The sequence below is a fragment of the Acomys russatus genome, chromosome 18 (assembly GCF_903995435.1).
Source record: "Acomys russatus chromosome 18, mAcoRus1.1, whole genome shotgun sequence".
NCBI classification, from domain to species: domain Eukaryota; kingdom Metazoa; phylum Chordata; class Mammalia; order Rodentia; family Muridae; genus Acomys; species Acomys russatus.
Genome location: NC_067154.1, coordinates 13,059,076 through 13,086,098, shown reverse-complemented (window position 1 = coordinate 13,086,098; position 27,023 = coordinate 13,059,076). Strand labels below are relative to the sequence as shown.

The window sequence follows — 27,023 nt, the reverse complement described above, 5'->3', positions numbered from 1 at the left end:
GCTGTCCTCCTCCCTGTCAAGCTGCACATCAGTGCTAATCCGAAGATAGTGTTGCTATGTACCGTTACCATGCAGTTCTATTGTGATTGTCTAGCTCTTCTCTACTGCTTTTTAAAGTGCCCGTCACGTGGCCCCTCTTTTTATATTTTATGGCCACCTGGGTCTTCATCTTACAGAGGAGGAAACTGAGTCACAGGGAGATTAATTAAGTAACTTGCCCAGGTCATACAGTAAACAAGGACAGGGGGAGGAATCTAGGGCAGGGTTCAGACCCAGCCTTTTCTGAGGTGCCCTGGGTGGCCTTGAGTGAACCACTCAGCCCAGCCCTTGGGTCTCTGCTCTATATCAGCAGAGCTTGAGTCAGGGTTTCCCAAAGGGCCCTTCTCAAGTCTCCCAAGCTGTGGTCCTGAGAACAGTTAAGAACAAGGCAAATGCCTCCAGCAAGATGCTTCTGCTCCTGGCTGTCTTTCCCACCCGTCTTCCTCCTGGCAGTTTTGGGACCCTTGGGTCCTTCCCTGCCTGACGCTCATGCAGTTGAGCAGAATAGACACCAAATGCAGGAGAGACCCTAGAGCTTGCCTAGTGCACTCTCCCACTGCGCGGTTGAGTAGCCTTGTTTGAATGCCTGGAGCAACAAGGGCTCCAGACCCCTCTTCCCAGTTTGCTCTGTTCTCTCCCCAACTCTTTAAAAAAAAAAAAAATTGTTTATACAGTATTCTGCCTGGGTGTGTGCCTACAGCCAGAAGAGGGCACCAGAGCTCGCTATAGATGGTTGTGAGCCACCATGTGGTTGCTGGGAATTGAACTCAGGACCTTTGGAAGAATAGCCAGTGTTCTTAACCACTGAGCCATCTCTCTCCCCAACTCTTAATGCTACAAAGTCTCTCGGGGAAAGGGGAAGCTTTCACCCCTGAAAACCTTCAGTGCTTTTTTTTTTTTTTCTTTTTCTTTTTCTTTTTCAAGACAGGGTTTCCCTGGACTCTATAGACCAGGCTGGCCTTCAACTCACAGAGGTCTGCCTGCTTGCCTTTACCTCCCAAATGCTGGGATTAAAGGCTTGTGCCACTGTGCCCTCCTTCAGAGCTTGTTTCTCAGGCAGCCCTCCCGACCTGGGAAGGCCACTTTCCTCCATTCTTTTTACATTTTATGATGTGTGTGTGGGCGAGGGGAGGTATGTGCATGTGAGGGTGGGTGCCCGAGGAGATCAGAGCCATCAGAACCTCCTGGAGCTAAAGTTACAGGCAGCTGTGAGCTGTTTGGTAAGGATGCTGGGTCCTCTGCAAGCACAGAAACCTCTCTCGTGACTTCTTAGGCCCAGGCATGGGCTTGTATCATGGAGTCTAGATTTCTCAGCCAACCCTGACCTTTCCGTGTCCTTCATACTTTTATTGTTCCCAAGAGTGAGCTACTACATTCTTTTCCATAATTGGAATGTGGTGTTTAATGGGTGTTTAATTTAGTGTTACATTGTTTTCATGGGAGCTTTCCAACACCTCTTGCAAAGAGGGTTTAGAATCAAGAGTTCCTCTGTCCAGTAAGTGCTACTACCTTCTCACCCCGCCATTGCTCATTGGATGGGTATGTCATCTGCCACCCCATCCTGAGTTTTAATCAGAATATTGAGCAGGACACAGGCCAAAGTAGGTCTAAGGTCTCTCTCCAAACTGCCATCATCCTGCTAAGTTGCAGGTTTTCACCAGCTTTGATGACATCACCCCTAGCCACAGGCCACCACCTGTTGATGGGTATTGCACTCCTCTGAAACCTCTGGCACCTTCCCCTAGCTCACAGAGCTGGAATGCATTGCCAGATCACCCCCACTGTCCCCAAAGTTGAGAAAAGTCCCTTTAGAAAGAAGCAAATGTACTGGTCAATGGGCCTTGTTTCAGTGCACCATACCTCCCCCCCGCCCCAACACACACACTTATTTCTTAAGCAGCCACAGACTGTCTTTTTAATTATGGATTGGTGTTCAACTCTATGGTTTACAGTTCCCAGAATCGGCTCCTAGCCATCTTTCAACATGCACATGCATGCAGGCGGACACACACACACACACACACTCTCTCTCTCTCTCTCTCTCACTCTCTCACTCTTCGAACTTGAGAAAGCTTTTGCTGTGAGCTTTTGACATAACACGCGCTGATCACACCTGCAAGTTATTTGACTGTCCTCTGACGTCATCTGTGAAGCCCAGAGACAGACAAACGTCAACGTAGAACTCTTTCCTCTCCCTTCTGTCTGATTGGGCGTCGGCTTTCCAAACGGTGCCTGGTTTTGCTTTCGCAGTTTGAAGACCGTGCTTTCATGTGACAGACTCTTACTGAGAATTTGGTAATTCTGGTATCTCTCTTTTAGTTGGCGTCCTGCCATCTTCCCTCAAACGCGATCTCGTCCCTTGGTCTCCTCATTCCAAATCTCAAAATTGCAAGCCTTTATGCTATTTTGAATAGGCTGAGTCCTCCCTGCTTTTCCAATGGTTTCTACTACTGAGTCCTCCCTGCTTTTCCAACGGTTTCTACTACTGAGTCCTCCCTGCTTTTCCAATGGTTTCTACTACTGAGTCCTCCCTGCTTTTCCAACGGTTTCTACTACTGAGTCCTCCCTGCTTTTCCAATGGTTTCTACTACTCCATTCTCTGGAAATCACATTCACAAGTGGGAATAATAATAGCAATAACTAACAGCTATTGTGCTTATGATTTGTCAAGCATGTGTTCAGTGATTTCTGTGTGTTTTGTGGCAATCAAACCCAGGGTTAGTTAGTCCAAGGCTTTACTGAGCTCTAATCCCCAGCCTGGATTGTGCTTTTGAATTAGCAAGGCAGCATTATAGTCTTGGTACCAACGTGGCCCTTGTTTTGTGTATGAGAAAGTAAACTTAGAAAAGGCAGGTCTGTGATTACAAAACTGTTCTGAGGCTCTGTGGTAGCCTTTCAACAGTTGTTCTGGGGTTCTTCGGCAAACCTGTAAGCCTACTAAGTGCCTAGTGCAGGCAAACCTGTAAGCCTTCCAAGTGCCCTCAAGTGCAGTGCCAAGGAAGGACCAGGGCCGTCAAGGTACAACATGGCTTCCTTTCCTGGTCAGGAGCATGACCCAGTCATCAAGAGTGAGGCCTAGATCAGCTTTCTACCCAGCAGCTGCTGACGGCATGAGCTGGCCGGCTCTAGTCTCTTTAGTCATCACAGGGTCCTGAATCAGAAGACTTCCTGGCCTGTAAACCCTCCATAACTTCCGAAAGACCTTCATCCCTTTTCAGAACCCTGCTTAGGGCTCCAAGGCAAGAAGTGGTTTCAAGATAAAAATCATAAATGCACCATACAACAGTGCATGATTGTATAAAGTATCAATTAAAAAATGGTGAATCCAGGCCAACACCAGGACACCAGCCTTTAATCTCAGCACTGGGAGGCAGAGGCAGAAACATAGTGTGTTTCAGGACAGCCAGAGCTACATTGTAAACTTGTCTGAAAAAAAAAAAAAAAAGAAAGAAATCCAAGATGGCACCCTGGGGGACAGGAACCTTGAAAGGACCCTGGAGGCTGATACTTTCAGAATTATGGCCACTTTCTCTTATTCCTGTTCTGTGTCTCACATTAAAAATGGTAACCTTGGGTGCTGGATTTGTAGTTGGATCAGTCATGCACCAAGCAATGACTCAGGCGCATGACACACACGCTCTCTTGAAGCCCATATCCCTCTTCAGGCTTGTCATTGTTACCTCTACTGTGTAGATGAGGGAAGTGAGGCTCACAGCGCTCACATGTAAATCTGACCAGGTTTACCCAGGGAGTTCTAAACTGTGTCACTCTGAAGCCTGATTTGTCAGCAGTAAAGCTACCTGCCCGAGGGGACATCAAATCTGGCTGTGGGGAAGGTGTTTTCCAGTTGCTATCTATTGCTCGGCTCATGGCCCAAAGTGGGAATGATAGGCCCATCTTGGCATGACATGGGTATGTCACCTTTGAGAATCAGTCCCTTCAAAGGCCTTATGGTATAAACCAAGGGCTCTCAACACTCAGGTAATATCCACTGCCCTTGGGACTCGGCAGAGCTTCCCAGACAATGGAACAATTCCGCGCCTTAGTTTTCCTACCTAAAAAATGGGGCCTGTGATTTGTGGATTTATATGAGGATTGAAGGAGCTCATATCCGGAAAGGGCTTGAGCAGTGCCTAGCGCGCAGAGACATCTCAACGAAGGCTGGCTGTGGCTGTCTTCTCTGTATTCCCAATGCTAGATGGGTGAGCACTAGTCAGCTTCCCGGATGCCCCACTCTCTCTCTCTCTGCTTTCAGGGTTCTGATCTGAACCACTGCATGTATGCAGATGTCCTAAACAGCTTACAGTTGGTGGCACAGGACTAGAATCCCAAGAAGGGCTAGCAAGGTGCAGGTCAGTGACAGAGCACTTGGCTAGCATGTGGCATTCAATCCCCAGTACTACAAAGACTTGAGTAAATTGAATCCTAAAAGTGAAAAACATGCTTACTGTCTGCCTACCTTGTCACAGTTGACGATATAAGCTTTACTCATCTCCCCTGAGCCCTGTGAGGCAGGTCCTATTACCCACTCACAGATAAGGAAAATAGTACCAAGGACTTCAATAATGTGTCTGAGATTGTGGGGGTGAGGCCACCTTGAAGCCAGTGAGTCTAAGAGGTGATGAGGTTAAAGGCCTCATGCAGCTTCTCCCCAAAATGAGGAGGGGAGTATTCTGTTGGTTCTTCCTTGAGAGCACCCACCATGTGTGAGGGGACCTCTCCACAGATGGCTACGCTGTACCTCATTCAGTTGCCCATGACTCCAGTGCAGCCTTTGAGACCCCATTCAGTCTGTGGACAAATAGGTAGAGGCTCAAGGAAGCTGAGCTAAATGCCCCAAGTCCTCAGCCAGGAAACAGTAGAGCTGGCCAGATTTTCTTTGGCAAAGGACAGCACCCCTGCCACCAGGGCACAGCTGTGTCCACATGACAGAAGTCAGTACAACTCCTAATTAGACATGTCTGGTCTCAATATAGCCATTGCTGTGGCTCCGTTGAGGGTGCTGCTGACCACCAACACAGGTCTCTTCCTCCCAAGTCAGGTGACTGCCGTCTCAGCCTCTTGGGAGATCTTGGGTGGGCCCTCTGGGGTTCTGTACTCTGGGTGTGGTGACTTTGGAGCTCAATCTCTATGTACATCTGTGTGAGGAAAAATAGATGTTTGTTCTTACTCCAGCTGCTGGGCAGCCCAGAGGGGGCGCCCGCATGAGGGGCAGAGGGTGTGAGTGTGGGAGTCGGGATGCAGAAAGCCGAGGCGCAGCGGCTCCCCTGCATCCCTTCCTCCATCTGGCATTCCACGAAGGATATTTTTGTCACTTGTTAGATATATAAAAATAACATGTGCATGATATAAAATGCCTGAACAGTCCATAAACACAATGTAAAAAATGAATATTCTCCTCTTTAATTTTTTATATCCTGCTTCTCAACAGGGACTAAGCTTTGATGAGTTTGTCTCTGTGACACACATAAAGCCAAAAGGGCTTCGCATTCTCATAATGGGTTTCTGCAGCTTGGCTTGGACTTACAGTAGACCCTGTCCTTGCTTTGCATTAGCTGGGATAGATTTGCCCCATCTATTTTCATGGATGCTTACCCATCAGCAGCCATTTCTCTCTCTCTCTCTCTCTCTCTCTCTCTCTCTCTCTCTCTCTCTCTCTCTCTCTCTGTCTCTCAAACTCACAGAATTCAGAGGGCCTGCCTCTGCCTCCCAAGTGTTGGGATTAAAGGTGTGAGGAGTTACCACCACCTGCCTCCCTTCGTTTCATTTTTCAGCCACCCCTTGCAGGCTCTAATGAAGGATGGTTGATTGTGAGTTTTTTCGAGTTTTCATTATTACCCAAAAAAACACTTCAATGGACATATTTATCCTTCCATCTTTAAGCATTCAGGCAAGCCTACCTGAAGATTCCTAAAAGCAAAATTGTATTTGAGAGATAGTTATTAAGTACTTCCTAAGTGCTACAATGCAGATGGGGGCAAATGAGATTTCTGCCTGCCTGGGTTTGCTTTTCTGTGACTCGAGGAGAAACAGATAAAGAACTTATCAGCAAGTCCCTGAGAGCGGGGAGACGGAGATCACCAGGAAGGAAGGTGATTCATATGGGGTTTTCAGAGATCTCACTCATGGATGGGTCTGCCGGAAGTGACGTGGCACCTGCAGGAATCTGTCAAGAGCTTCCAGCCGTTAAAGACAACTGTTTTGAGATAGGCTTGGTGTGTTTGAGGGTGAGCATGGTCCACATGGCTGGAGCCTAGTAAGGAGGAATGGTGGGGGACAAGGTCAGAGGTAACAGATGAGATGGGAAAAGGTCGTTCAAAGGGAGGACTTTTTCTCCAAAGGGAGGCTCTGGGAGGAGGTAGGGGTGTGTGTGTGTGTGTGTGTGTGTGTGTGTGTGTGTGTGTGTGTGTGTGTGTGTGTATGAGAGACACATAATGACTCCATGGAAAGGGCTAGAATGGGTTTGCAGCTCCACTCTTTGAAAATGCTGATGTTAGTAACAGTAGCAATGACTTCCCATAATGATGACTAATAGTTGAGCACAACACGTAATTCGCTTTTCGAAAGGACAGTCTCATTCAGATACATCTCAAATTACCACAACTAATAACACTTACACGAACAAAGCAAGAAAGAAAAGGAAGCCAGGCGGTGGTGGCACACGCCTTTAATCACAGCACTTGGGAGGCAGAGGCAGGCAAGATTGCTGTGAGTTCGAGGCCAGCCTGGTCTACAAAGCTACCAAAACAAAACAAAAAACCGAAACAACAACAACAACAACAAAAGGACTGTGGTCTAAGGAGGGGCAGGAAGGGGTAATGGAAATGCCTCTAGTCTCAAGACCTTGAAGGTCACCCTGAGAACTGTTGGCAGTATGAGCTTGAATCTAGGTGGAGTTCGGATATGAGAGCAGGGTCCTCTGAGTGGAGATTATGGGAGGGATCCGTGCATATTAATGAGCTTAGGGTGTGGTGTGCTTGGGGTGTGGCCCAGAGGGATATAGAGAATGGGACAGAAGATGCCGTAGAACTGAGAGACCAGGGAAGAGGACTGGCTAGGTAATGATTAAAACCACTCACTGCATGTGGTGGCGCACGCCTTTAATCCCAGCACTCAGGAGTTAGAGGCAGGCAGATTGCTATGAGTTCGAGGCCAGCCTGGTCTACGAAGTGAGTCTAGGACAGCCAAGGCTACACAGAGAAACCCTGTCTCAAAAAAAAAAAAAAAATCATTCAGTTGAGCTGGCAAGATCACTTGCCACCAAGCCTGTCAACTTGAGTTTGATACTTGGAATCCACATGATGGAATGAGAGAACTGACTCCCGAAAGCTGTCCTCTGAACTCCATGTGCCTGTGCGTATGCATGCTAAGTAAATAAGCAAAACCATCCACGCCCAGCACTTACAAAGCTAGCTCAGGAGAAAGTCCAGGAACCAGTTCTTTGACCTGTTGACAGTGATACAGACACTGGGTGCCAGTGCCTCCCGTGGAATCTGTCTCATTCTGGCTTCGGCTGTCAGCATCTCTTCCTCCACTGAAACAGAGGGGATGAAGGGTCTTTGTCCCTTCTTTGGCAGGAAAGCCCACTAACTGAATGTCCACCACACACACACACCCAACAGGTCACAACAAACCTGACCCTGGAACCTTGTGGGGACTCTGACAGCACAGGGGGCTTGGGGAAGCCCTCTGGATATTTCCAGACAAGTGGATTTTTTTGGGGGAGAAATACCCTGCCTTTTAAAAGATCCATTGGCCTGGGGCCTGGTGAGCTAGCTCAGTGGTCAAGAGGCCCTAAGTTCGATTCTTAGGACCCACTTGGGGTGACTCACAACCACCTATAAATCCAGCTCAAGAGACTCATGCTGAGCCGGGTGTGTGGTGGCGCACGCTTTTAATCCCAGCACTCTGGAGGCAGAGGCAGGTGGATCACTGTGAATTCAAAGGCAGCCTGGTCTACAGATCGAGTCCAGGACAGCCAAGATAACACAAGAGGAATCCTGTCTCAAAAAACGAGAGAGAGAGAGACTGAGACTCGTGCCTTCTTCTGGCCTCTGTGGGCAGCTTTCAAAGTGCGTATTATACATACATATATTCAGACACACACAGACACACATAAACTATAGCTCACACACACAGTATCTCTCTATGTAGTCCTAGCTGTCCTAGAAATATATATGTAGACCAGTCTGGCCTCAGAGATCCTCCTGCCTCTGCTTCCCCAGTTCTGGAACTAATGACATGTACCACCATGCCTGGTTCTAGAGTAAAATTATTTTTTTATACTTCTTGGTTTGGGTTATGGGTCCTTGAGACTTACCAAGGGACCATGGCTGGTGTCAAGTCAGCATGATCCTTTCTGTATCCAGGGAATGTGTCAGAGGCTGTCAATGTGAGCTGGTTGATACCGGATCAGGGAAGTTGGTGATTCACCGTAGGACTTAGCAGGAAATATAGGGCAGGTTCAAACCCAGGCCCTTGGGCTGGACTTTAACATTTCTTTTTCTGTACAGTCTTCCATCCCTAGGCTCCATGAGGACAGAGACATACGTTAAACCCATTCCCCAGAGGAACACAGAGGAACTGTGACTCTCGATCACTCCCTGCAGACACCATGCCCCTTGTGGGAGTCAGGGCCCAGGGGGTTTGTATGATCGGTGTCTCCACCTCCTTCCTTGGCTATCTCAGACCCCTCCCCCACTCCATCACCCTCACACCATTCTGGGCCCATCCTGACCCTGCCCTCTTCTCTGAGCACATCACTATTTCCATTGACTGTAAGAAAATAGCCCTGTACTCAGGTGGGGAGTACAAGGCAGGGAAAGCCCTGAGCTCTCCTAGGTGTTTGGTAATGGGAACAATGCACAGGTGCTTTCAGTCAGTCTGACAAGGGCTGTGTGGGAACAATGCAACGGCTGGTTGCAGTTAACTTTCCCACTTGACGGGCACTTGGACATGTACCTGGCTCCAGGGTCAGGTCCCGAGTGGGAGCAATATAACCTTCTCTCCCCACCCCGTGTTGCTTCCCCTAGATCATTCTGAATTTCACGTCCATGGACCTGTACCGTAGCCGCCTATGCTGGTATGACTATGTGGAGGTGCGTGACGGCTTCTGGAGGAAGGCGCCCCTCCGAGGTAAGAGGCACTGGCCACTCAGGCTCCTCAGCCCCAGGTTCTTTGTTGGAACACTCTAGAGCCCAATACCCTAGGTGGGGTGGTACCCTGATATGAGAGCTACAAGCTCGGGTGTAGTTTATCCCAGCTAGTTTTATCACTGTGCCGTGACAGTGGGCAAAGCCTGTCTGTGATCCAGACTTCCAGTTCTTAGTGCAGGCTTCTGGGCTACCCTTCAAAGATGCTTTTGACTATGCGGGTTAGGGAGTCACAGGAATATACAAAGATGCCTGGCAGGCTGTTCATATTCCATCACCGCAGCCTCGCACCCTCACTGGGGCTCCCTTGGTCTACAAGGTCCAACTTTTGGGTGCCCATGGTATGGCCTGGCTCTAAACCTACTAGGGCAGGCCCTTAACTTACCTTGATAACTGTAGGCCTGGAACAGTGGCCTGGCTCTGTTTGTACAAAATGCTTGCTTGGTTGTGTGTGTGTGTGTGCACACGCGCGTGCATCTGTATATATAAAGTGAGTGGAAAGGCCTCCCCTTTGGGGAGGCCAAGGCAGAAGGATCCTGAGTTTGAGGGTAGCCTGGGCTACATAGCAAGACTTGATCTTAACAACAAAAACCAAAAAGCACCATTGGACACAGAGGCAGTTCAGTGAACATAGAATTAGAGCAAAAAGGGCGTCTGCATCGAGCCTGAGGTGTTGTGTGACACTGTACATTGTTTCATCTGTACGCCATGGGAAGTGACACAAGTCTGCCTACCCTCATCCTCAGGGGATGTCCCGTAGTCTGTGTGGAAGGAGCAAGATGCTTTCAGATGTTTATCTCTTCACTTCCGCCTCTGATATTCGAGCAGACCTGTGTCACTCACCCAAAGCGACGGACATTACATTTCCTCCACAATGTGTTCTGTCTCCAAGATTACAATTTCCTTCTCGTACCTGGCATTCCTAGGCCAGCACCCGCCTTCTGTCTGACAGTTGAGAAGCACCCAGTCTTATTGGGAACACACAAGTCATCCCCAATGAGTCCTTGACGGCGAATGACTCTACAGATGACCAGCTTCACCCCTTGTTTTGATTCTTACTGAGCTTTACTTGAACAGGATTGCTTTCTGGCCCTGTCCCCAGATTCTGAACTTTGGGGCTCCAAAGGCATCCCCTGAATTTGACCCAGTGGTAGCATGCCTGGCAGAGCATGCTGTGACATTACATGTAGAGAAAGCTGTACCCATTTCCCTCTCATTGCTTGTTTACATGAGATCCCATAAAGATCAGCAATGATAGTAACATGCTTTTTTTTTTTTTTTTTTTTTTTGAGACAGGGTTTCTCTGTTTAACTGAACCCTGGCTGTCATGGACTCTCTTTATAGACCAAACTGGCCTTCTGGCCTTGAACTCACAGAGATCTGACTGTCTCTGCCTCCCAAGTGCTGGGATCAAAGCTGTGGGCCACATACTTTTTTTTTTTAAAAAGGTCAGTAATGCCAGGTGGTAGTGGCACAGGCCTTTAATCCCAGCACTAGGAAGGCAGGCAGATCTCTGAGTTGGAGGCCAGCCTGGTCTACAGAATGAGTTCCAAGACAGCCAGGGCTATACAGAGAAACTCTGTATTGAAAAAACCAAAATAAATAAACAAATAAGAAAGCAGGTAAATAAAACTTTAATCCCAGGACTTTGGAGGCTGAGAACAAAAGTTCAAGGCTAGGTCCTGGAGTTTTGCTCATCTGGTAAGAGTGATTGCCAAACATGCACAAAGCCATGCTTTAGTTCAGTCTCTCGGGCCTGTAAGCTTAGCATTGGGGAGGCTGAGGCCTTGAGCTTTTGGTTCAAGGCTAGCCTGGGCTATATAGTGAGACTTGGAGAGAGACACACGGTGGGGGGGTGTGTGACACCTCCTCCCCCAATAACCAAAAAAAACCAAAATTGGTAAAACACCTATGTCAGTCAACTCCTGCCCTGTCTCATACGGTCCTGCCCTGTCTCTTATGGGGTTTCTGGCCGTCTAAGGGATCTGTGCAGTAGAGTGGCTGCAGACTGGAGCCCCAGACCTCCTGGAAAGTTGGGGCTTAAGTGGAGAGACCTGGGACTCCGGAATCATCTGCCTCTACTGTCTGCAGGCCGGTTCTGTGGGGGCAAACTCCCCGAGCCCATTGTCTCCACCGACAGCCGCCTCTGGGTGGAATTCCGAAGCAGCAGCAACTGGGTTGGAAAGGGCTTCTTTGCCGTCTATGAAGGTACTGAGGGAGGGGGGAGGGGGGAATCCCTGGGCATTCCAGAACCTTCCTGTTGCTTCCAGGGTCCGGGTTGTGGCTCCTCCAGCAGGGTCTGCCGGGTGGGCAATGCGGAGTGGGGTATGTTGGAAGAGCGGGGAAGGGGCACTTAGGTGGGGCAGAGCATGCTGACCACCCTTACCCTGTGTTTCCCAAAGCCATCTGTGGTGGCGACGTGAAAAAGGATAACGGCCACATCCAGTCACCCAATTACCCAGACGATTACCGGCCCAACAAAGTCTGCATCTGGCGTATCCAGGTGTCTGAGGGTTTCCACGTGGGCCTCACGTTCCAGTCCTTTGAGGTAGCCACAGACTCTGTGATCCACCCTACGGTGCCTGCGTTGGTCTCCAGGACAGTCCACCTCCCCGAAGGCTCCGGGGATGGGGACCCTGGAAACCGGAGCTCCTTTCCCTGATAAAGCCCCTGACTCCTACCTAGATTGAGCGCCACGACAGTTGTGCCTATGACTACCTGGAAGTCCGTGATGGGCACAGCGAGAGCAGCGACCTCATTGGGCGTTACTGTGGTTACGAGAAGCCTGACGACATCAAAAGCACGTCTAGCCGCCTCTGGCTCAAGTTCGTCTCCGATGGGTCCATTAACAAAGCTGGCTTCGCGGTCAACTTTTTCAAAGGTGCTTCTTCCTCCCGTGCCCCTTCTCCCGTGCATTCTCCTGCCGTGGATACCCAGTCCCTTCTCTCTTTATTCTTCGTTCATTCGATGTGGGACTCCGTGAGAGAGATAGATGCAAGTGCAGGGATGCTATGAAAACGCTGTGGACAAAGACTAGAAAGGTCAGCCCTGTGAGAAGCAGAGCTGTAGAGAGGAAGAGCAAGACAGAGGAGGATGTTTGTTAACCAGTGTGGTCTAGGACACACTACCCAAGTCTCGGTTCTTCACCTACACAGTGGACACAACAGCTGCCCCCAGACTAGGTGTCAAGAAGTTAATGAAGAGCCAGGCTCAGTGGCTCACCACCTGTAATCCCAGCTCTCGGGAAGGCAGAGGCAGGCAGATCTTTGTGAGTTCGAGGCCAGCCTGGTCTACAAAGTGAGTCCAAGACAGCTGAGGCTACATGGAGAAACCCTGTCTCAAAAAAAAAAAAAAAAAAAAAAAAAAGAAAAAACCAAACAAATAAACAATTAGGCGCTGGAGAGATGGCTCAGAGGTTAAGGGCACCGACTGCTCTTCCAAAGGTACTGAGTTCAATTCCCAGCAACCACATGGTTGCTCACAACCATCTATACTATGATATGAAGCCCTCTTCTAGCCTGCAGGCAGAGCACTGTATACATAATAATAAATAAATAAATATATCTTTAAAAAATAAATAAAAGAAAAAAAGTGAATGAAGGAGAAATGAAAAGACAGACTTCAGGGCGTCTAATCCCTCGGAGGAGATGGTAGTTGTCCCCAACCCTGAATGTTCAGAAGGAAGGTTTCATATTATTCTCAGCTGCTATGGGGACTTGGGGTAGTTGGGGACTTGGGGTAGTTAAGAGCTGAACAGGCAAGTGAGGTATTCAGCTGACTCCCCCCTGCAATGGGGTGGAGTCACAGGAACCCTGAGACTCTGGCCTTGAACCTGAAGCACAGGGTAGGAGAAGGAGCAAAGCCCAGCCTGTGGTTCGTGACACCCCTTTCTTTCCATAGAGGTGGATGAGTGTTCAAGGCCCAACCGCGGGGGCTGTGAGCAGCGGTGCCTGAACACCCTGGGCAGCTACAAGTGCAGCTGTGACCCCGGGTATGAGCTGGCCCCAGACAAGCGTCGATGCGAGGGTGAGCGCCTCACTCTGTCCCCGGGGCTTTTGGTTTCTTTCCTGGGCCTGTCCGTAGATCTCATTCCAGGACAAGCTGGAGACGTTTTCTAGTACCATTCCCAGGCATGAATGAGAAGGCTGTCCTGCGTGTCAGGCCCTAGAACGCTGGCAGAGTGTGTTACACGCTGCCATTAGGGGATCTTATTCTGATTCCTGGTGATTGATGTCACCACCCTCCAGAGGCTCATGACCCACAGTTCGGAAGCCACTGTTTGCCTCTGTGCTAGTGACAGCCCTTCAGGGTAGCAGCCCCGGGTCAGGCTGGTCTTGCCGCCTTTGAAAAGCTCCTTTGGGTGCCTCCCAGGACTGCCACTGATAAACATGTCCCATGACCCTCTGTGTCCCCTCCCAGCAGATTGTTGGTCCATTTTCCAAAAGAGGTGGTAGAGATGACCGTATGTACAAGTTCCCTCTGCTCTTAAACTTTGGGCTCACCTTCAAAGGCTCCTACCATCTGCCCCGTGTCCTGCCCCCCCGAAGACCCTCATCTTCCACTGATTGCTGCCCAGCCTAGGCCTCAGGTCCCTTCCTAGAGCGGGGACTCCTGGTAGATGACGTCACTCCCTTGTCCCTCCAGCTGCCTGCGGTGGATTCCTCACCAAGCTCAATGGCTCCATCACCAGCCCCGGCTGGCCCAAAGAGTATCCTCCCAACAAAAACTGCATCTGGCAGTTGGTGGCCCCCACCCAGTACCGTATCTCCCTGCAATTTGACTTCTTTGAGACTGAGGGCAATGATGTAAGTGCCTCTGGAGCCAAGGTGGGTAGGGAGGTGTGGGAGCACAGGGGCTTGGCTCAGTGGCTGCCTACTACCGTTGGGGGAGACCCGAGGGGAGGTTACCCGATGCGTGGCAGTTTGGAGGGTTTGAGGGGGCCTTGGGGCTCTGCGGTGCACACAGCAGCTCACCCTGATAGCTTCCTAGGAAGTGGGTGGTCAGGGGAGGGGCTTCCTGGAGGAAGCGGGTGGAGCTGGGGCTCTCCTGCAGGTGTGCAAGTACGACTTTGTGGAGGTGCGCAGTGGACTCACGGCTGACTCTAAGCTACATGGCAAGTTCTGTGGCTCCGAGAAGCCAGAGGTCATCACTTCCCAGTACAACAATATGCGTGTGGAGTTCAAGTCTGACAATACCGTGTCCAAAAAGGGCTTCAAGGCCCACTTCTTCTCAGGTAACCCTGGGTTCCCTGGTCTCTAGCCCCACCTTCCGCGAAAATGGGGCTCCCCTGCCCTCCCTGGTCACCTTAGCCCTCTCTGCTTCCCCAACTTGTTATTCTTCATCGGTCTAGCCCCTTGGGCATCTGAATCTCTTCACTGGGAAGCCCTTAAACCCGTAGTTATGCCAGGACTAGGGAGGGGCTGAGCATTTAAGTGCAGAAATGAGGAGACTTGCAAGCCAAGGCCTGAAAAGGGAGGTCCCGGGACTGGGACGGGGGCAGTTCAGTTGCTTGAGGACACGGGGATAGTGACGAGAGGTGTTGGCCTTGGACCGTGTGGGGGCAGTTCATGTGGCAGCAGCTTGACTTCTAATCAGACCCCACCCGGCCCACTGGGTCCATGCCAGGCCTTCCCAAAAGAGGAGTCACTTCCGCCCTTTAGTACCAAAGTGGCCCTTTCTCCAGCCAATGGAAGGCTTGGCTTGATCCATCCCTTAGCTTCATCTGGCCCTTTTTGCAGTCCCTCTCTGGGTGATCCAAACCCGGCCTTCCCAAGCTCAACCTCTGGGGTCTTGGGAGACTTCTCCCCTGCTTTAGGAATTCCTTAAGTCTTTGTACCTCCCCACCCCCACCCCACCCCCATCCCCTAGTTAGTACAAAGCCAGGAGCAAAAGGGCCCAGACCCAACAGTGAAGGGTGGGAACGTTTTGCAGGTGGGGCGTGAAGAAAGCAGGAGGCTAGTGGGCCAGCTGGAGCCGGTGGTTTGTGGAAGGGTGGCTTAGGGACCTTCAACCCGACTTCTCCTGGTGTGGGGGACACAGGGTGGGCAGGAAGCAGGAAACCCATGACTTCCTCCATGCTGCCTCCCTACTCCCCTCCTTACCCAGGATCCTGCATCCTTCAGCCCCCTATGTGGCTGCCCTGCACCCTTGCCTGTCCCACCCGGATGCCATGCACCTGCCCCTGTGCACAGGTTCCCTGCTTGGCACTGCCAGCTGCCCTGCTCTGCTTAACGTTGAGCTATTGCCCCCGGCCTCCTGCCCCACTGCTTGCTGAGACCCTGTCCGTGTCACACCGAGTCCATCCTTCCCCAGGCCCACCTAGAAAAAAACGGTGCTTTCCAGAGGCCCGAGGGGGATATAATACCTGCCAGGGTGGGCCTCTCGGAGAAACCATTACCTGCTTACTCTTGTCTGTCTCTGCCCTTCTGTTGGTCCAGTCTTGGCGAGGATGGGGCAGTACTCATGTTTGTCGGGAGTTACTGCCTTGTCGCCTCATCTCTAACATAATACTCAACACTAGTATATGTATATGTATGTACACATGCCCACACCATGTGCACACACACCTGCATACACATACAGAGCATACATATGCATTGCCCCTTGCACAAGAAACCCGCAGAGGACCCTCATCGATGGGCATCAGGGTTCAGCCTCGGGGTCTGGGGCATGTGACTCTGGCCCCCAGGAAGGGGCTGTGTGGACTTGTGGGACACCCATCGAGGAGACCCTAAGACAAGAAGGAGAAGCAAGAGGCTGAAGACCTTCGGTCTGACCCCAGCACGTTCGGGGCATTTGGGCACTGTAGGGTGAGTGCCATCTCCTTGTTGGGGTCTGTGCCACCTCCCCTGCCCTGATCCCCCTCCCCTTGCAATGTGTTCTCCGGTCACAGAATGGGCCGTCTACTCTTCAAGGTGTGCCAGAGTCCCCTCCCAGATGTCTGGGCAGCCATCCACAGAGCCAACATTCTCACACTCACTCCTCACCCACCCACTCATTGATTTAATGTTCTTATTTTACCTCACCTGTGTTCCAGGCACTGGACGAGGTTTGGGGGGAGAATATATGAAGGCTTTGTGGTTCCAAACATGCTAGGGAAACTGTGGCTTACTTTATGAGCTGAGCCCCCCACCCAGAACTCCTAACAGAGTTCTAGGAGAGATACCACATACACCCTAGGACACATCTCACAGACCAGGGCAATGGCAGCTTCTTCCTTTGTCAGGCTCTGATATCCAGAGAAGAAACTTCTGAGAAGGGGCTTGCCAACCCTATCTCTTAGTCACATGCTTCTGTGGACTCTTGATGAGTCTGACCCACTTCAGCATGGGTGAGAGAAACAGGGCCTTCCAGGAGAGCGCTGTAGCCCTCAGGCTTCTCTCCTCAAGGTAGACTAGGAACAATGTCCACTTAGCACAGACCTGCCTGGTCAGTGAAATGCCAGCAGCCATCTACCCACTTCACTATGCATCTCTGGAATTGTGGGTGTAACTGGGATCCACACACCTGCCCTGAGTGCCTGCTTCTAAGCCAGGTACACAGGCGTAGAACAACAGTGCGGCACACATAAGCCTGCAACTGTGTACCTGTGTGTGTGCGTTCGTGTGTGCATGCGTGCATGGTTGTGTGTGCACGCATGCATGTGAACAGCTCTGTGTAAGGGCCCATATGATGGGCACGAGCACCTCTGCATGGATGAGTGTCTGAATCCACATTGGGTCCTCATGGCTCCATGTTTGCAGGTTCGTCTGTCTCCCTAATATGTGTCTGCTTCTGCCTGTGTGTTTCTATCTGCATATGTTTAGACACACACACACACACACACACACACACACACACACACATTGAACAGGTCATGTGAGTCTTGTTTGTGCATCCACACACAGATGGGCGAGTAGGTTGTCTGTTCGTGACTATAACTTTGTGTCTGAGCCTTCATGGTTTACTGTACATGTCTGCGTGTGTGTGTGTGTGTGTGTGTGTGTGTGTGATGCAGGACATGCGTACATGTTTATCTGTGTCTCCACATTTGTACATCAGTTCTTGCACGCACAGGGCTGTGTTTATGGTTGTGTTTGTGGGTGTGTATGTCTGTGTCTCACACACTCTGTCAGAATGAGGCTGTGCAGGGCTCTTACAAAGTCTTTTCCACTGCTCCCCTCTGCCAACAGCTCTGAGTTTCTCTTCCGCAGTGTGTACGCCTCAGAGCGTGTCATCCCTCCAAGCCCTTCTCCTTGCCACAGGCTCAGACTTGTTCCCCGTTGCTGTGCCTCCTGCTAACCTAGCCGTAGTGACATGGCCGTCCTGCATGTGGGTCTGCCTGCCCTCCTGTCCCAACTGCCCTGTCCACCTGTCTGGAGACCTGGGGTCTAGTTTGTATTGATTTCCCTGCCTGGTTCCTGCCCTCCACCCCCCACTCCTTGGTCCCTTTTCTCCTTCTCTCTCTCTCATTTCAGAAAAGAGGCCAGCTCTGCAGCCCCCTCGGGGACGCCCCCACCAGCTCAAATTCCGAGTGCAGAAAAGAAACCGGACCCCCCAATGAGGCCGGCCAGGCCCCCAGACCCTTCATTACTCAGGAAGCTAACCTCGGACGGAGTGGGCTGGGAGCTTTGGAGCCCGCCCACTCCCTGCCTCCACTCTGCCATTCCAGCCGCCTCCTTTGGCTGGACAGAACTGGTGCTCTCCTCTCCCCCTGTCCCCTTCAGCAGACAGGGGAACCTTCCCTGCCCCTCCTCCCGTTTTGATGGTGTCTGTGACATTTCCTGTTGTGAAGTAAAAGAGGGGACCCTGCGTCCTACTCCTTTCTCTTGCAGTCTGCTTGTCCCTGTGTCTGTTTTTCCACTTGTCCGTCTGTCCAGTAAGCAGGTAATGGTAGAGGTCCCCAGGCTGGTTAGCTCCAGACCCTAGCCCTCCCTCCACCCACTTCTACCTTTTCTGCCCAAAGCTGAGGCCCACTCAGCTGGTTCCACTGATGCATGTCTGGAACTCCGTCATCGTCCTGAGCTCCCACTCAGCGCCCAGCCCTCCTGCTCAACTCCCTCCCACTGGAGGAAGCCCTGCCAGGCCTCCCACTTCCCCTGGGGTGACAAGACCTCAGCCCACACAGACCCATTGATCTTATTTGTGCCCTTACAGACAAGGATGAGTGCTCCAAGGACAACGGTGGCTGCCAGCAAGACTGTGTGAACACATTCGGCAGCTACGAGTGTCAGTGTCGCAGTGGCTTTGTCCTTCATGACAACAAACATGACTGCAAGGAAGGTAAGACCTGTGTAGACTGTGAAGAAAGTGGAGAGGGTGGCCAGAGCTTGCCAGGCACCTCACAATGCCCAGAGACATCCTCATTGGGATATCTCCATCCCAAGGGATGGAAGACAAGCTCCTCCCATCTGGTGCATGGTCCACCCTCACTTACTATGGTACCCAGGTCAGGGGCACAGATGCTCTCTACTTGTCCACATCAGGAGAAGAGTCCACAGATGCTGAAGGTCCAGTTCCAGTTTTTAAAAATCCAAATCCAACATGCCTTTAATCCCAGCACTCGGTAGGCAGAGGTAGACAGATCACTATGAGTTCGAGGCCAGCCTGGTCTACAAAGTAAGTTCCAGGACAGCTAGGGCTACACAGAGAAACCTTGTCTTGAAAGAGAAAAAAAAAATCCCCCAAACTCCTGAATCCAAGCTTTTCTGTTTGTTATGGCCTCCTCTGACACACAGAACAGATAGGATAGCAGCTAAGCAAACAGATTCTGAAACTAAGTGGCCTGGCCTGGATCTGTCACTTGGCTAACTGTATGCTCTTGAGTTGCTGCTTACTCACTCTGTGCCTGGACTGTTCCTGTATAAAGTGAAGATCACACACACTCCTAAATGAGAGCAGGGAGTGCTCCTCCTGGGAAGCGGAGGAGCTCTCCAAGCAACACAGTCAACTCAAGTGCACCCTGGGGACTCTCAGAGTGGGGCTGCTACTTTCCTGACAATAGAGCCCCGAATATAAATGATAAGTACTCCTAATCTGAATGTGCAAAATCCAGAATGTTCAAAAAATCTGAAACTTTTTGAACACCACCTTGACGCTACAAGTCGGGAATTTCTACCCCTGACCTCATGTGATTGATTATAGTCAAAGCACAAGCACACTAAAAATATTGTGGGAAATACCTTCAGGGATTGTCAAGACAGCTCGGTCTGCATTCTAGAATTATAAAGGTGGAAGCCAAGAATCAACTCCACAGAGTTGTCCACGTCATCAAAATTTTTTAAATTATATTTTATTTTTAATTGTGGGAGGGTGCATGTGCATGAGCACGGAGTGCAGTTACCAGTGGAGGCCAGAAGAGGGCATTGAATTCCCCTGAGGCTGGAAACTTGATGTGGATGCTTGGACCTGAACTTTGATCCTCTGACAGAGGAGTGTGAGTTCTTAACCACTGAGCCGTCTCTCCAGGCCCACATTTTACAAATTTAAAAAAGTGCTTTCAGACTATGTTTATAGGGCGCATATGAAACATGAATGAATTTAGCTGAGGCTTGAGTTCCATCCTTAGAGCTCATTACCTACGTTCCTATACTGCAAACACTTCTGGTCCCAAGCACTTCGGATAAAGGATGCTCAGCCTATTTACTAAGGCGGCTCCCCTCCCAACACTTGAAGCATCCAGTGCCTCCTTGGACATGATACAACACTGCTCCGACTCATTAATACTGTGTCCTGTGTCCTGAGCACTTGCAATCGCAGCAGCTTAACAGGCCTGCCTCTGCCACTGAATGTTTGTGTGACTTAGGGTGAATCACTTAACCCCTCTAAGGTCGTTTCTTCATTCACTATGTGATAAACAAACACAGCCCTGCTCCTCAGAGCACTGAGCTTTACTGCTATACTCTGCACACTGAGATAGTCCCTAATAAATGACTCTTCACCATCATTAGCTGAACAGCCCAACTATAAATAAGTAAGCTTCTGAGCAGAGTTAAGAGGGCCGAAGCACCCGACAGGGAAGCTATGTAGAGATGAGCGCTTCTGCCAACCGCCGAGGATGCCCGGGTACGGAGCCTCTGACTCACAGAACACCCACTGCCTTTAGCTTGCAGTGGTTTTCTAAGCCGCTTTCTACGTCTACAGTCAGATGGAAAGGCACAGTGGCTTGCTCATCCGTCCACCTTCTGGCATGCTCAGAAACGCTCCTGATCCCTTGGAGGTTGGCCAATGGCAGATCAGTCTGCATCTCTGCCCCCCGCCCCCACCGAGGATCTAGTTCTGTTAAGGCTTCTTTGGGGGAATGAGCACAGAGATATGGTACCTAGCCTGAGAAGACATGTGGGGGTGCTTGGGAGGCAGATCGGGAAAGCCATTGTGGAGGTAGGGTGGGCAGAGTGGCCGTCGGGACCTACAGGTGAGTGATGGGGACAGCCTGCACACTGCAGCAGAGAGGCAGGTATGTGAGACAACCACAGGGATCTGAGGGCTCAGGGGTTAGGTTAGCCTTGGCTCTAGTGTGTGGCCTGTGTCTGCCTGTCTCTTTTCCCCTGACAACCCCACCACATGCTGACTGACTGCTTTCTGTAGTAGCCAGCTTTGTATCACCCAAGAAAACTATCTGAAGAAAACAGCTTTAAAGAGGAGAATTTTAGGCCAGGCACGGTGGCACACGCCTTTAATCCCAGCACTCGGGAGGCAGAGGCAGTGGATCGCTGTGAGTTAGAGGCCTACTTAGTCTACAAAGGGAGTCCAGGACAGCCAAGGCTACACAGAGAAACCCTGTCTCAAAACAAACAAACAAACAAAACCAAAAACCCAAAAAAAGTAAGGAAGAGAATTTTACCTTGGCTCATGCAGGCTTTGGTCCCTAGTCACCTGCCTCCATCACTTTGGACCTCAGGCAAGGCCAAGATCATGGCAGAGAGCTCATGATGGAGCAACAAGCAAACCTGCTCAACTTATGGTGACACAGAAGGGGGTGGGGAGCAGACAGGCAACAGTGGCCAGGGACAAGATATGTACCCTTCAAGAACATATCTTTAGAAAGGTGCTCTTAGCTTGGCGTGGTGGCGCATGCCTGTAATCCCAGCACTGGGGGAGACAGAGGTAGGTGGGTCTCTGTGAGTTCAAGGCCAGCTTGGTCTACAAAGCGAGTCCAAGACAGCCAGGGCTACACAGAGAAACACTATCTTGAAAAAGAAAGAAAGGAAGGAAGAAGGAAAGAAAGAAAGAGAAAATCCCCCAATTGGCTTTACCTTCAAGTGTTCCCAACTCCTCTTTCTCCCACAACAGTCTGTTCAATTATGAACAGATCAGTGTATTAACCCATTGATGAGATCAGATCCCTTGTGATCCAGGGACATTCCAAAAGCCATATTGCTGCCCCGGGGACGAAGCATTTATCTCGTGAGTGTTTAGGGAACATTTTGGATCTAACTCATACCCTTGTCTCTAAGGGTCCTGCTAATGTATGATTGTGAATAGTGATCACTGCCTTTTGTTTTGCTTGGGGACAAGGGACTCACACCATAGTCCGGGCTAGCCTTCACGTGACCTTGCGGCAGTGAGCATCAGCTTTAAATGTGTGTTTGGGAGGCCACGCTTTGTTGGGAGTCAGGTTGCTACAGATAGGGGAGGTATAGGTAAAGTGAATATGGCAGTGGCCAGATATTTGGGGTGGGGGTAGGGTCAGCTTGGAAGAAAAAAGCAGGTGGAAGAACCAAGGTGGGGGGGGGCCTCCAGAGACTTGGGAGGGTGACTTCTGGAGCTCATGGGCTTCAGAACTGGGAGAGAGTGGCCATGGGTCAGTCGTCTTTGTGTAAGCAGACCCTGGCTACTGGCAGCGGTGTACACCAGCTTCCAAAAGGACAGTCCATTTTTACAGGAAGGCATTACACGAGGCCCCAGGATGGGATGGAAGGAGCAGCAAGGAGCGTTCACATCTTAGGGCCTCATTTCTTCAGGACTCAGGAGGGAGACTGGTCTGCTGCGGGGGGGGGGGGGGGGGGGGGCAGGGAGGCACGAAGGTAGTTGAGATAAGAGGTTTAGAACAGTTGCTGAAAGATGGAGGTGGTGAGGGACAAATGTAATGAAGATCTAATGATGTGGGGGCCCTGGTGAGGTAGGACACCACAAATGGACTTTCTGCTTTCTTTTTTTTCCACTTTGTGTACGTGTTCAACTTGGGGGGAGGGGCGGGGCTGCAAGCGGAAACTGCAGGTTGACATCGGGTGTCTCCCTCAATCGCTCTCCACTATATTTTTTGAGATAGGGTCTTTCACTGAGCCTGGGGCCCAGTGACTTGGCTAGACTAGATGGCTAACAACCTCCAGGGATCCTCCTGTCCCTGCCTTATCAGTGCTGGGATGTTAGGTATGTGATACCACACCTGGCTTTTATGTGGGCGCTGGGGATTGAATTCTGATAGTCATATTTGTGTTTGTGTTGCGAGCACTTGTTTGTTTGCTTGTTTTTTTATTTTTCGGGACAGTTTTTCTATGTGTAGCTCTAGCTATCCTGAAACTCACTCTGTAGACCAGGCTGGCCTCGGACTCACAGAGATCCACTTGCCTCTGCCGCCCAAGTACTGGGATTAAAGGTGCGCACCACCCCTGCCTGGCTGGCACTTTATTGATTGAGCCATCTCTCTACAATCAATCTCTACATCTCTTGTTTGTTTGTTCATTTGCTTTGCTTCTGTTTGTTTTTCAAGGCAGGGTCTCTCTCTGTCGCCTTGGCTGTCCTGGACTCACTTTGTAGACCAGGCTGGCCTTGAACTCACAGAGATCCAACTGTCACTGCCTCTGCCTCTGGAGTGCTGGAATTAAAGGCGTGTGTCACTACACCTGGCTCCTGTTCATTTTCTTTGCACTGGGGATTGAATTTAGGGCCTTACACATCCCAGGCAAGTGTTCTGCCACTGAGGTCCATTCCCAGATCTCTCTTTTAGTTTTTATTTTGAGGGAAGGTCTTGCTAAATTGCCCATTCTGGCCTTCAACTCACTCCACAGCTAGCTGGCTTGTGATCCTCCTACCTTGACCTCCCTTGTAGCCGGAATTACAGCATATGCTACCAGCCCCAGCTGAAGATAGTATGTTAGCATTCTGGTGATCAGCCGTGTACTCCAGCTCCAGAGGGCAGCCAACTGATCTGCTACGGAGGAGACAGACCTCTAGGTGGTGGCTCCATTATCTGAATTCAGCCACCTCTATCTGAAAATACAGCTAGGTCCATGATGGGGCCATCTGCATTAATGTTCTATAGATTTTTTTTTTTTCTCATCGCTATTCCTCAAACAATGCAGTATAATGCAGAATAAATATGGGAAGGTATGTGTGGGGTCTCTGCAAATATTCATTTTATGTAAGAGACTTGAGCATTGTGGATTTTGGTAGTCAGGATTCTTGATCAAATCCCTTGTGGATATTTAGAGACTTCTAAGCATTCGGGGGAGGGGGGCAAAAATCAAGGGGTGATGCACGCTGGGAAAATCCAGAATGAGGTTGTAAGGAGAGATAAGAACCGGAAGAACTGAGATGGTCAGAAATCAGAGAGGGCATAATGAGAAGGATGGGGGAGGGGCACTTGTTTGTTGCTGTCACCTGTGATGGTAGCAGGAGTGGAGTCTGTAGATGGTCGAGTCAGGTGCTAAAGTCTCTGGTGACTCTGGAGGCCGCTGGAGTCAGAGCCTGACAGAGCCTCTCAGTGCACAAAGGTTCCCAGGTTGCAGAGCGGAGAAAGAGTATGACAGCCGGACAGAAGTGGTGTGGCCCGACGGTCAGAAAAGGGTAGTGGACCTCATTTGTTGTGCAAGGCTTCATTAGAAACCAACTCATTGAGCTGGGTGGGCGTGGCAGTACACACCTGCAATCCCAGCACTCAGGGAGGCAGAAGCAGGTGGATCTCTCGAAGTTCAAGGCCAGCCAGGTCTACAAAGCGAGTCCAGGACAGACAAGGCTACAGAGGGAAACCCTGTCTCGAAGAACCAAGAAAGAGAGAGAAAGAAAGAAAGAAAGAAAGTCATTAAATTTTCTCTTAGAATGGGTAACTCAAGAAGAAATGATGTGTATCTTCAGTCCATTTTGTAACTGACGACAAGAGGCAGAGCAAAGGAATGGGTAGGAGGGAGCTCCTTCTTGAGAGGAGGCCTTGGGGTGGAAGGTCCCTGGTGAGCCCCTTCCTTCACTCATATCCCACAGCTGGCTGTGAACACAAGGTGACATCTACCAGTGGCACCATCACCAGCCCCAACTGGCCTGACAAGTACCCCAGCAAGAAGGAGTGTACATGGGCTATCTCCAGCACCCCTGGGCATCGGGTAAAGCTGGTAAGATACCACTTGGCACCCTGTGTGGACACCCCGCTCCTCCAGGGCATGTGGCCATTTGCTTCTGCCATCTCCAAAGACTTGTGTGAGTCCAGGGTATCTTCTGTAGACAGGGTGGCCTGGCTGAGCCTCAGTACCTGCCCATCCATATGGAAACAAGTCTTCCTGAACAGGAGCCCTCTTCCCAAATATATTTTGAGGATGCCTCTGCCACTGCTTACTCCTGAGTCCTCCCACACCATCATCATCCCACGGCCCCGATTGCTAGCATGGTTGTGTACCAGCTGGGATCCAAAGGTGTAGAGATCTGGGAACCCCTGTGCCCCCCCCCCCAGCTGCCCTAGCCACGCCTCTAATCTGGGACCCCTTTCTTGTATTCTCCAGACCTTCGTGGAGATGGATATAGAGTCTCAACCGGAGTGCACTTATGACCACCTGGAGGTGTTCGATGGGCGTGATGCCAAGGCGCCAGTCCTCGGCCGATTCTGTGGCAGCAAGAAGCCTGAGCCCGTCCTGGCTACAGGCAACCGCATGTTCTTGCGTTTCTACTCAGATAACTCTGTACAGAGGAAAGGCTTCCAGGCATCCCACTCCACAGGTGAGGCCAGCCTTAGGCTAGACCGAGCTTACACTGAGGTTTGCTCCAGGTACAGCGCTAACCCTGGTTGCCAACCCTGACCTTGAGTTTGAAGGTCCATAGAACAGAGCCTAGTAGCCCCAGAGCCAATACTGTGTTCTGAGGACCAGGTACTCGGAGTGAACACCAAGGGATGAAGAAGAAATCACAGAGATCGTGGAGGTTAAGAAACAGGGCTTAGTGACAGCCATTGGAGGAAGGCATGGTTAAGGAACCTCGGAATGTTTGATTCATTCTAAGTAACAGTCAGAAAGCGAGCCTAGCGGGAGATCTCAGCCCACAAGGAGCTCGCTCTGCATTTGTTTATTTGACCTGGTGGCAGTGAACCAGCTCTTACCGTACCTGCCTGAGGAACTCATAGTCCTGCAGAGAGATAAGCCAGGCATTGATGATTACAGCGAAAGACAAAATAGAGCGGAAAGAAAAGGGGGAAAAAACTGACTTGGGGGAGTTGTTGGAGCCATTCCAGGTGGTGGAAGCAAAGCTCCAACAGTATACTCGAGTGGACAGCAAGTCTGACTAGAGCAGGGGATGGGTGAGGAGAGCAGAGGGGAGCTGGGGACCAGTCCTGGGAAGCCAGAAGGCAGGCCAAGGATAGCAGTATTGAATTTCATCTATTTGTCTCCTGGAGGTGGGTCCTGGGCATCCCCATCTGGTAGGTCCACAGCCTCCCCACCCTTCTTCTCTTTGCCTCCCTTCCTCACCTCTTCCATGGAAACTAAGCCTGGGGTATAGGAGGAAGGCCAGGGGCGTGCAGAGGAGGCTGGTTGCTAGGTCTGTGCTTTTGTGAGCCAATTTGCCTTGCCCTCCACAAGTTTGCCAACCGGAAGTTAGAATTCCATCTTGCTTGCAAATCTTCAGTGTTTGACCCACAGTGGAGTAGCGGGGTTTATTTGTTGTTCTTGTTTGGTTGATGTTTGTTTGTTTGTTTGTGAGCCAACATCAGTTCACACACAAAACCCAAATGTATTGCTTTTTTCTCAAGTTTAAAGTCTGCCGGTGCTGGGCTGTGCTCTCCCATGACAGCCCTCAGCTGGAGCAGAGGAACAGCTCCTTCTCAGATAAAACTTACCTTTCCCAACACTGCTGCTCCATGCTACCCTTTACTCAGGGTCTCACCCTTGAGTATCCCCAGTCTCCTCCTTAGGTCCCTATCCCAAGGTGGCATAGCTTGGGGCTGGGCCAGATCCGGGCCTCTATGCCCGGAATTTGTCTCTGTGGTTCTGGGTGGTACTGCCCAGGACTGTAAATACGGTGTCTTCATCAGCGGTGCTCTCTCTTGTCATGTCTTCCCCTGCAGAGTGTGGGGGCCAAGTGCGGGCAGATGTGAAGACCAAAGACCTTTATTCGCACGCCCAATTTGGTGATAACAACTACCCAGGAGGTGTGGACTGCGAGTGGGTCATTGTGGCTGAGGAAGGCTATGGTGTGGAGTTGGTATTTCAGACCTTCGAGGTGGAGGAGGAGACTGACTGTGGCTATGACTACATGGAACTCTTTGATGGCTATGACAGCACAGCTCCTAGACTGGGGCGCTACTGTGGCTCTGGGGTGAGCACCCTTCTGACCTCATACCTCACATTGCCTTCCAACCCTCACCCTACTCCCCAGACCCAGAGCATCCCCGAAGGCTTAGAATACTAGATTGAGCATAAGGACTTGCCTGGCCCTCGGCAAAAGCTAAATAAGGTAAACCCGGGGCACTCACAGAGGCCATCACACCCTGGACCATCCTTACCCAGGAAACCAGGGTCCTTTCCAGGCAGCATTAAAGTTTCCACAACCTCTGGTCCAGGGTGCCATCCAGACTTAGGCCCCCTTGGGACCAGTTTGGCCTGGCTTGCTGAACAACTGCATACGTCTGGAAGTGAAGGTGATATAGTTCTCTCT

The 27,023-nt window shown here is 50.7% G+C and overlaps 1 protein-coding gene across 1 annotated transcript in view; it reads left to right on the top strand.

The window, feature by feature from the left end:
* Nucleotides 1-27,023, top strand: part of Bmp1 (bone morphogenetic protein 1) — a 46,456-nt gene that overhangs the window by 16,689 nt on the left and 2,744 nt on the right. Inside the window, 11 exon segments of the mRNA XM_051160801.1 lie at nucleotides 9,072-9,174; nucleotides 11,283-11,399; nucleotides 11,594-11,739; nucleotides 11,877-12,072; nucleotides 13,092-13,217; nucleotides 13,836-13,996; nucleotides 14,244-14,424; nucleotides 18,327-18,452; nucleotides 24,369-24,496; nucleotides 24,881-25,094; nucleotides 26,434-26,684. Of these exon segments, the coding sequence (XP_051016758.1) occupies nucleotides 9,072-9,174; nucleotides 11,283-11,399; nucleotides 11,594-11,739; nucleotides 11,877-12,072; nucleotides 13,092-13,217; nucleotides 13,836-13,996; nucleotides 14,244-14,424; nucleotides 18,327-18,452; nucleotides 24,369-24,496; nucleotides 24,881-25,094; nucleotides 26,434-26,684 (1,749 nt within the window).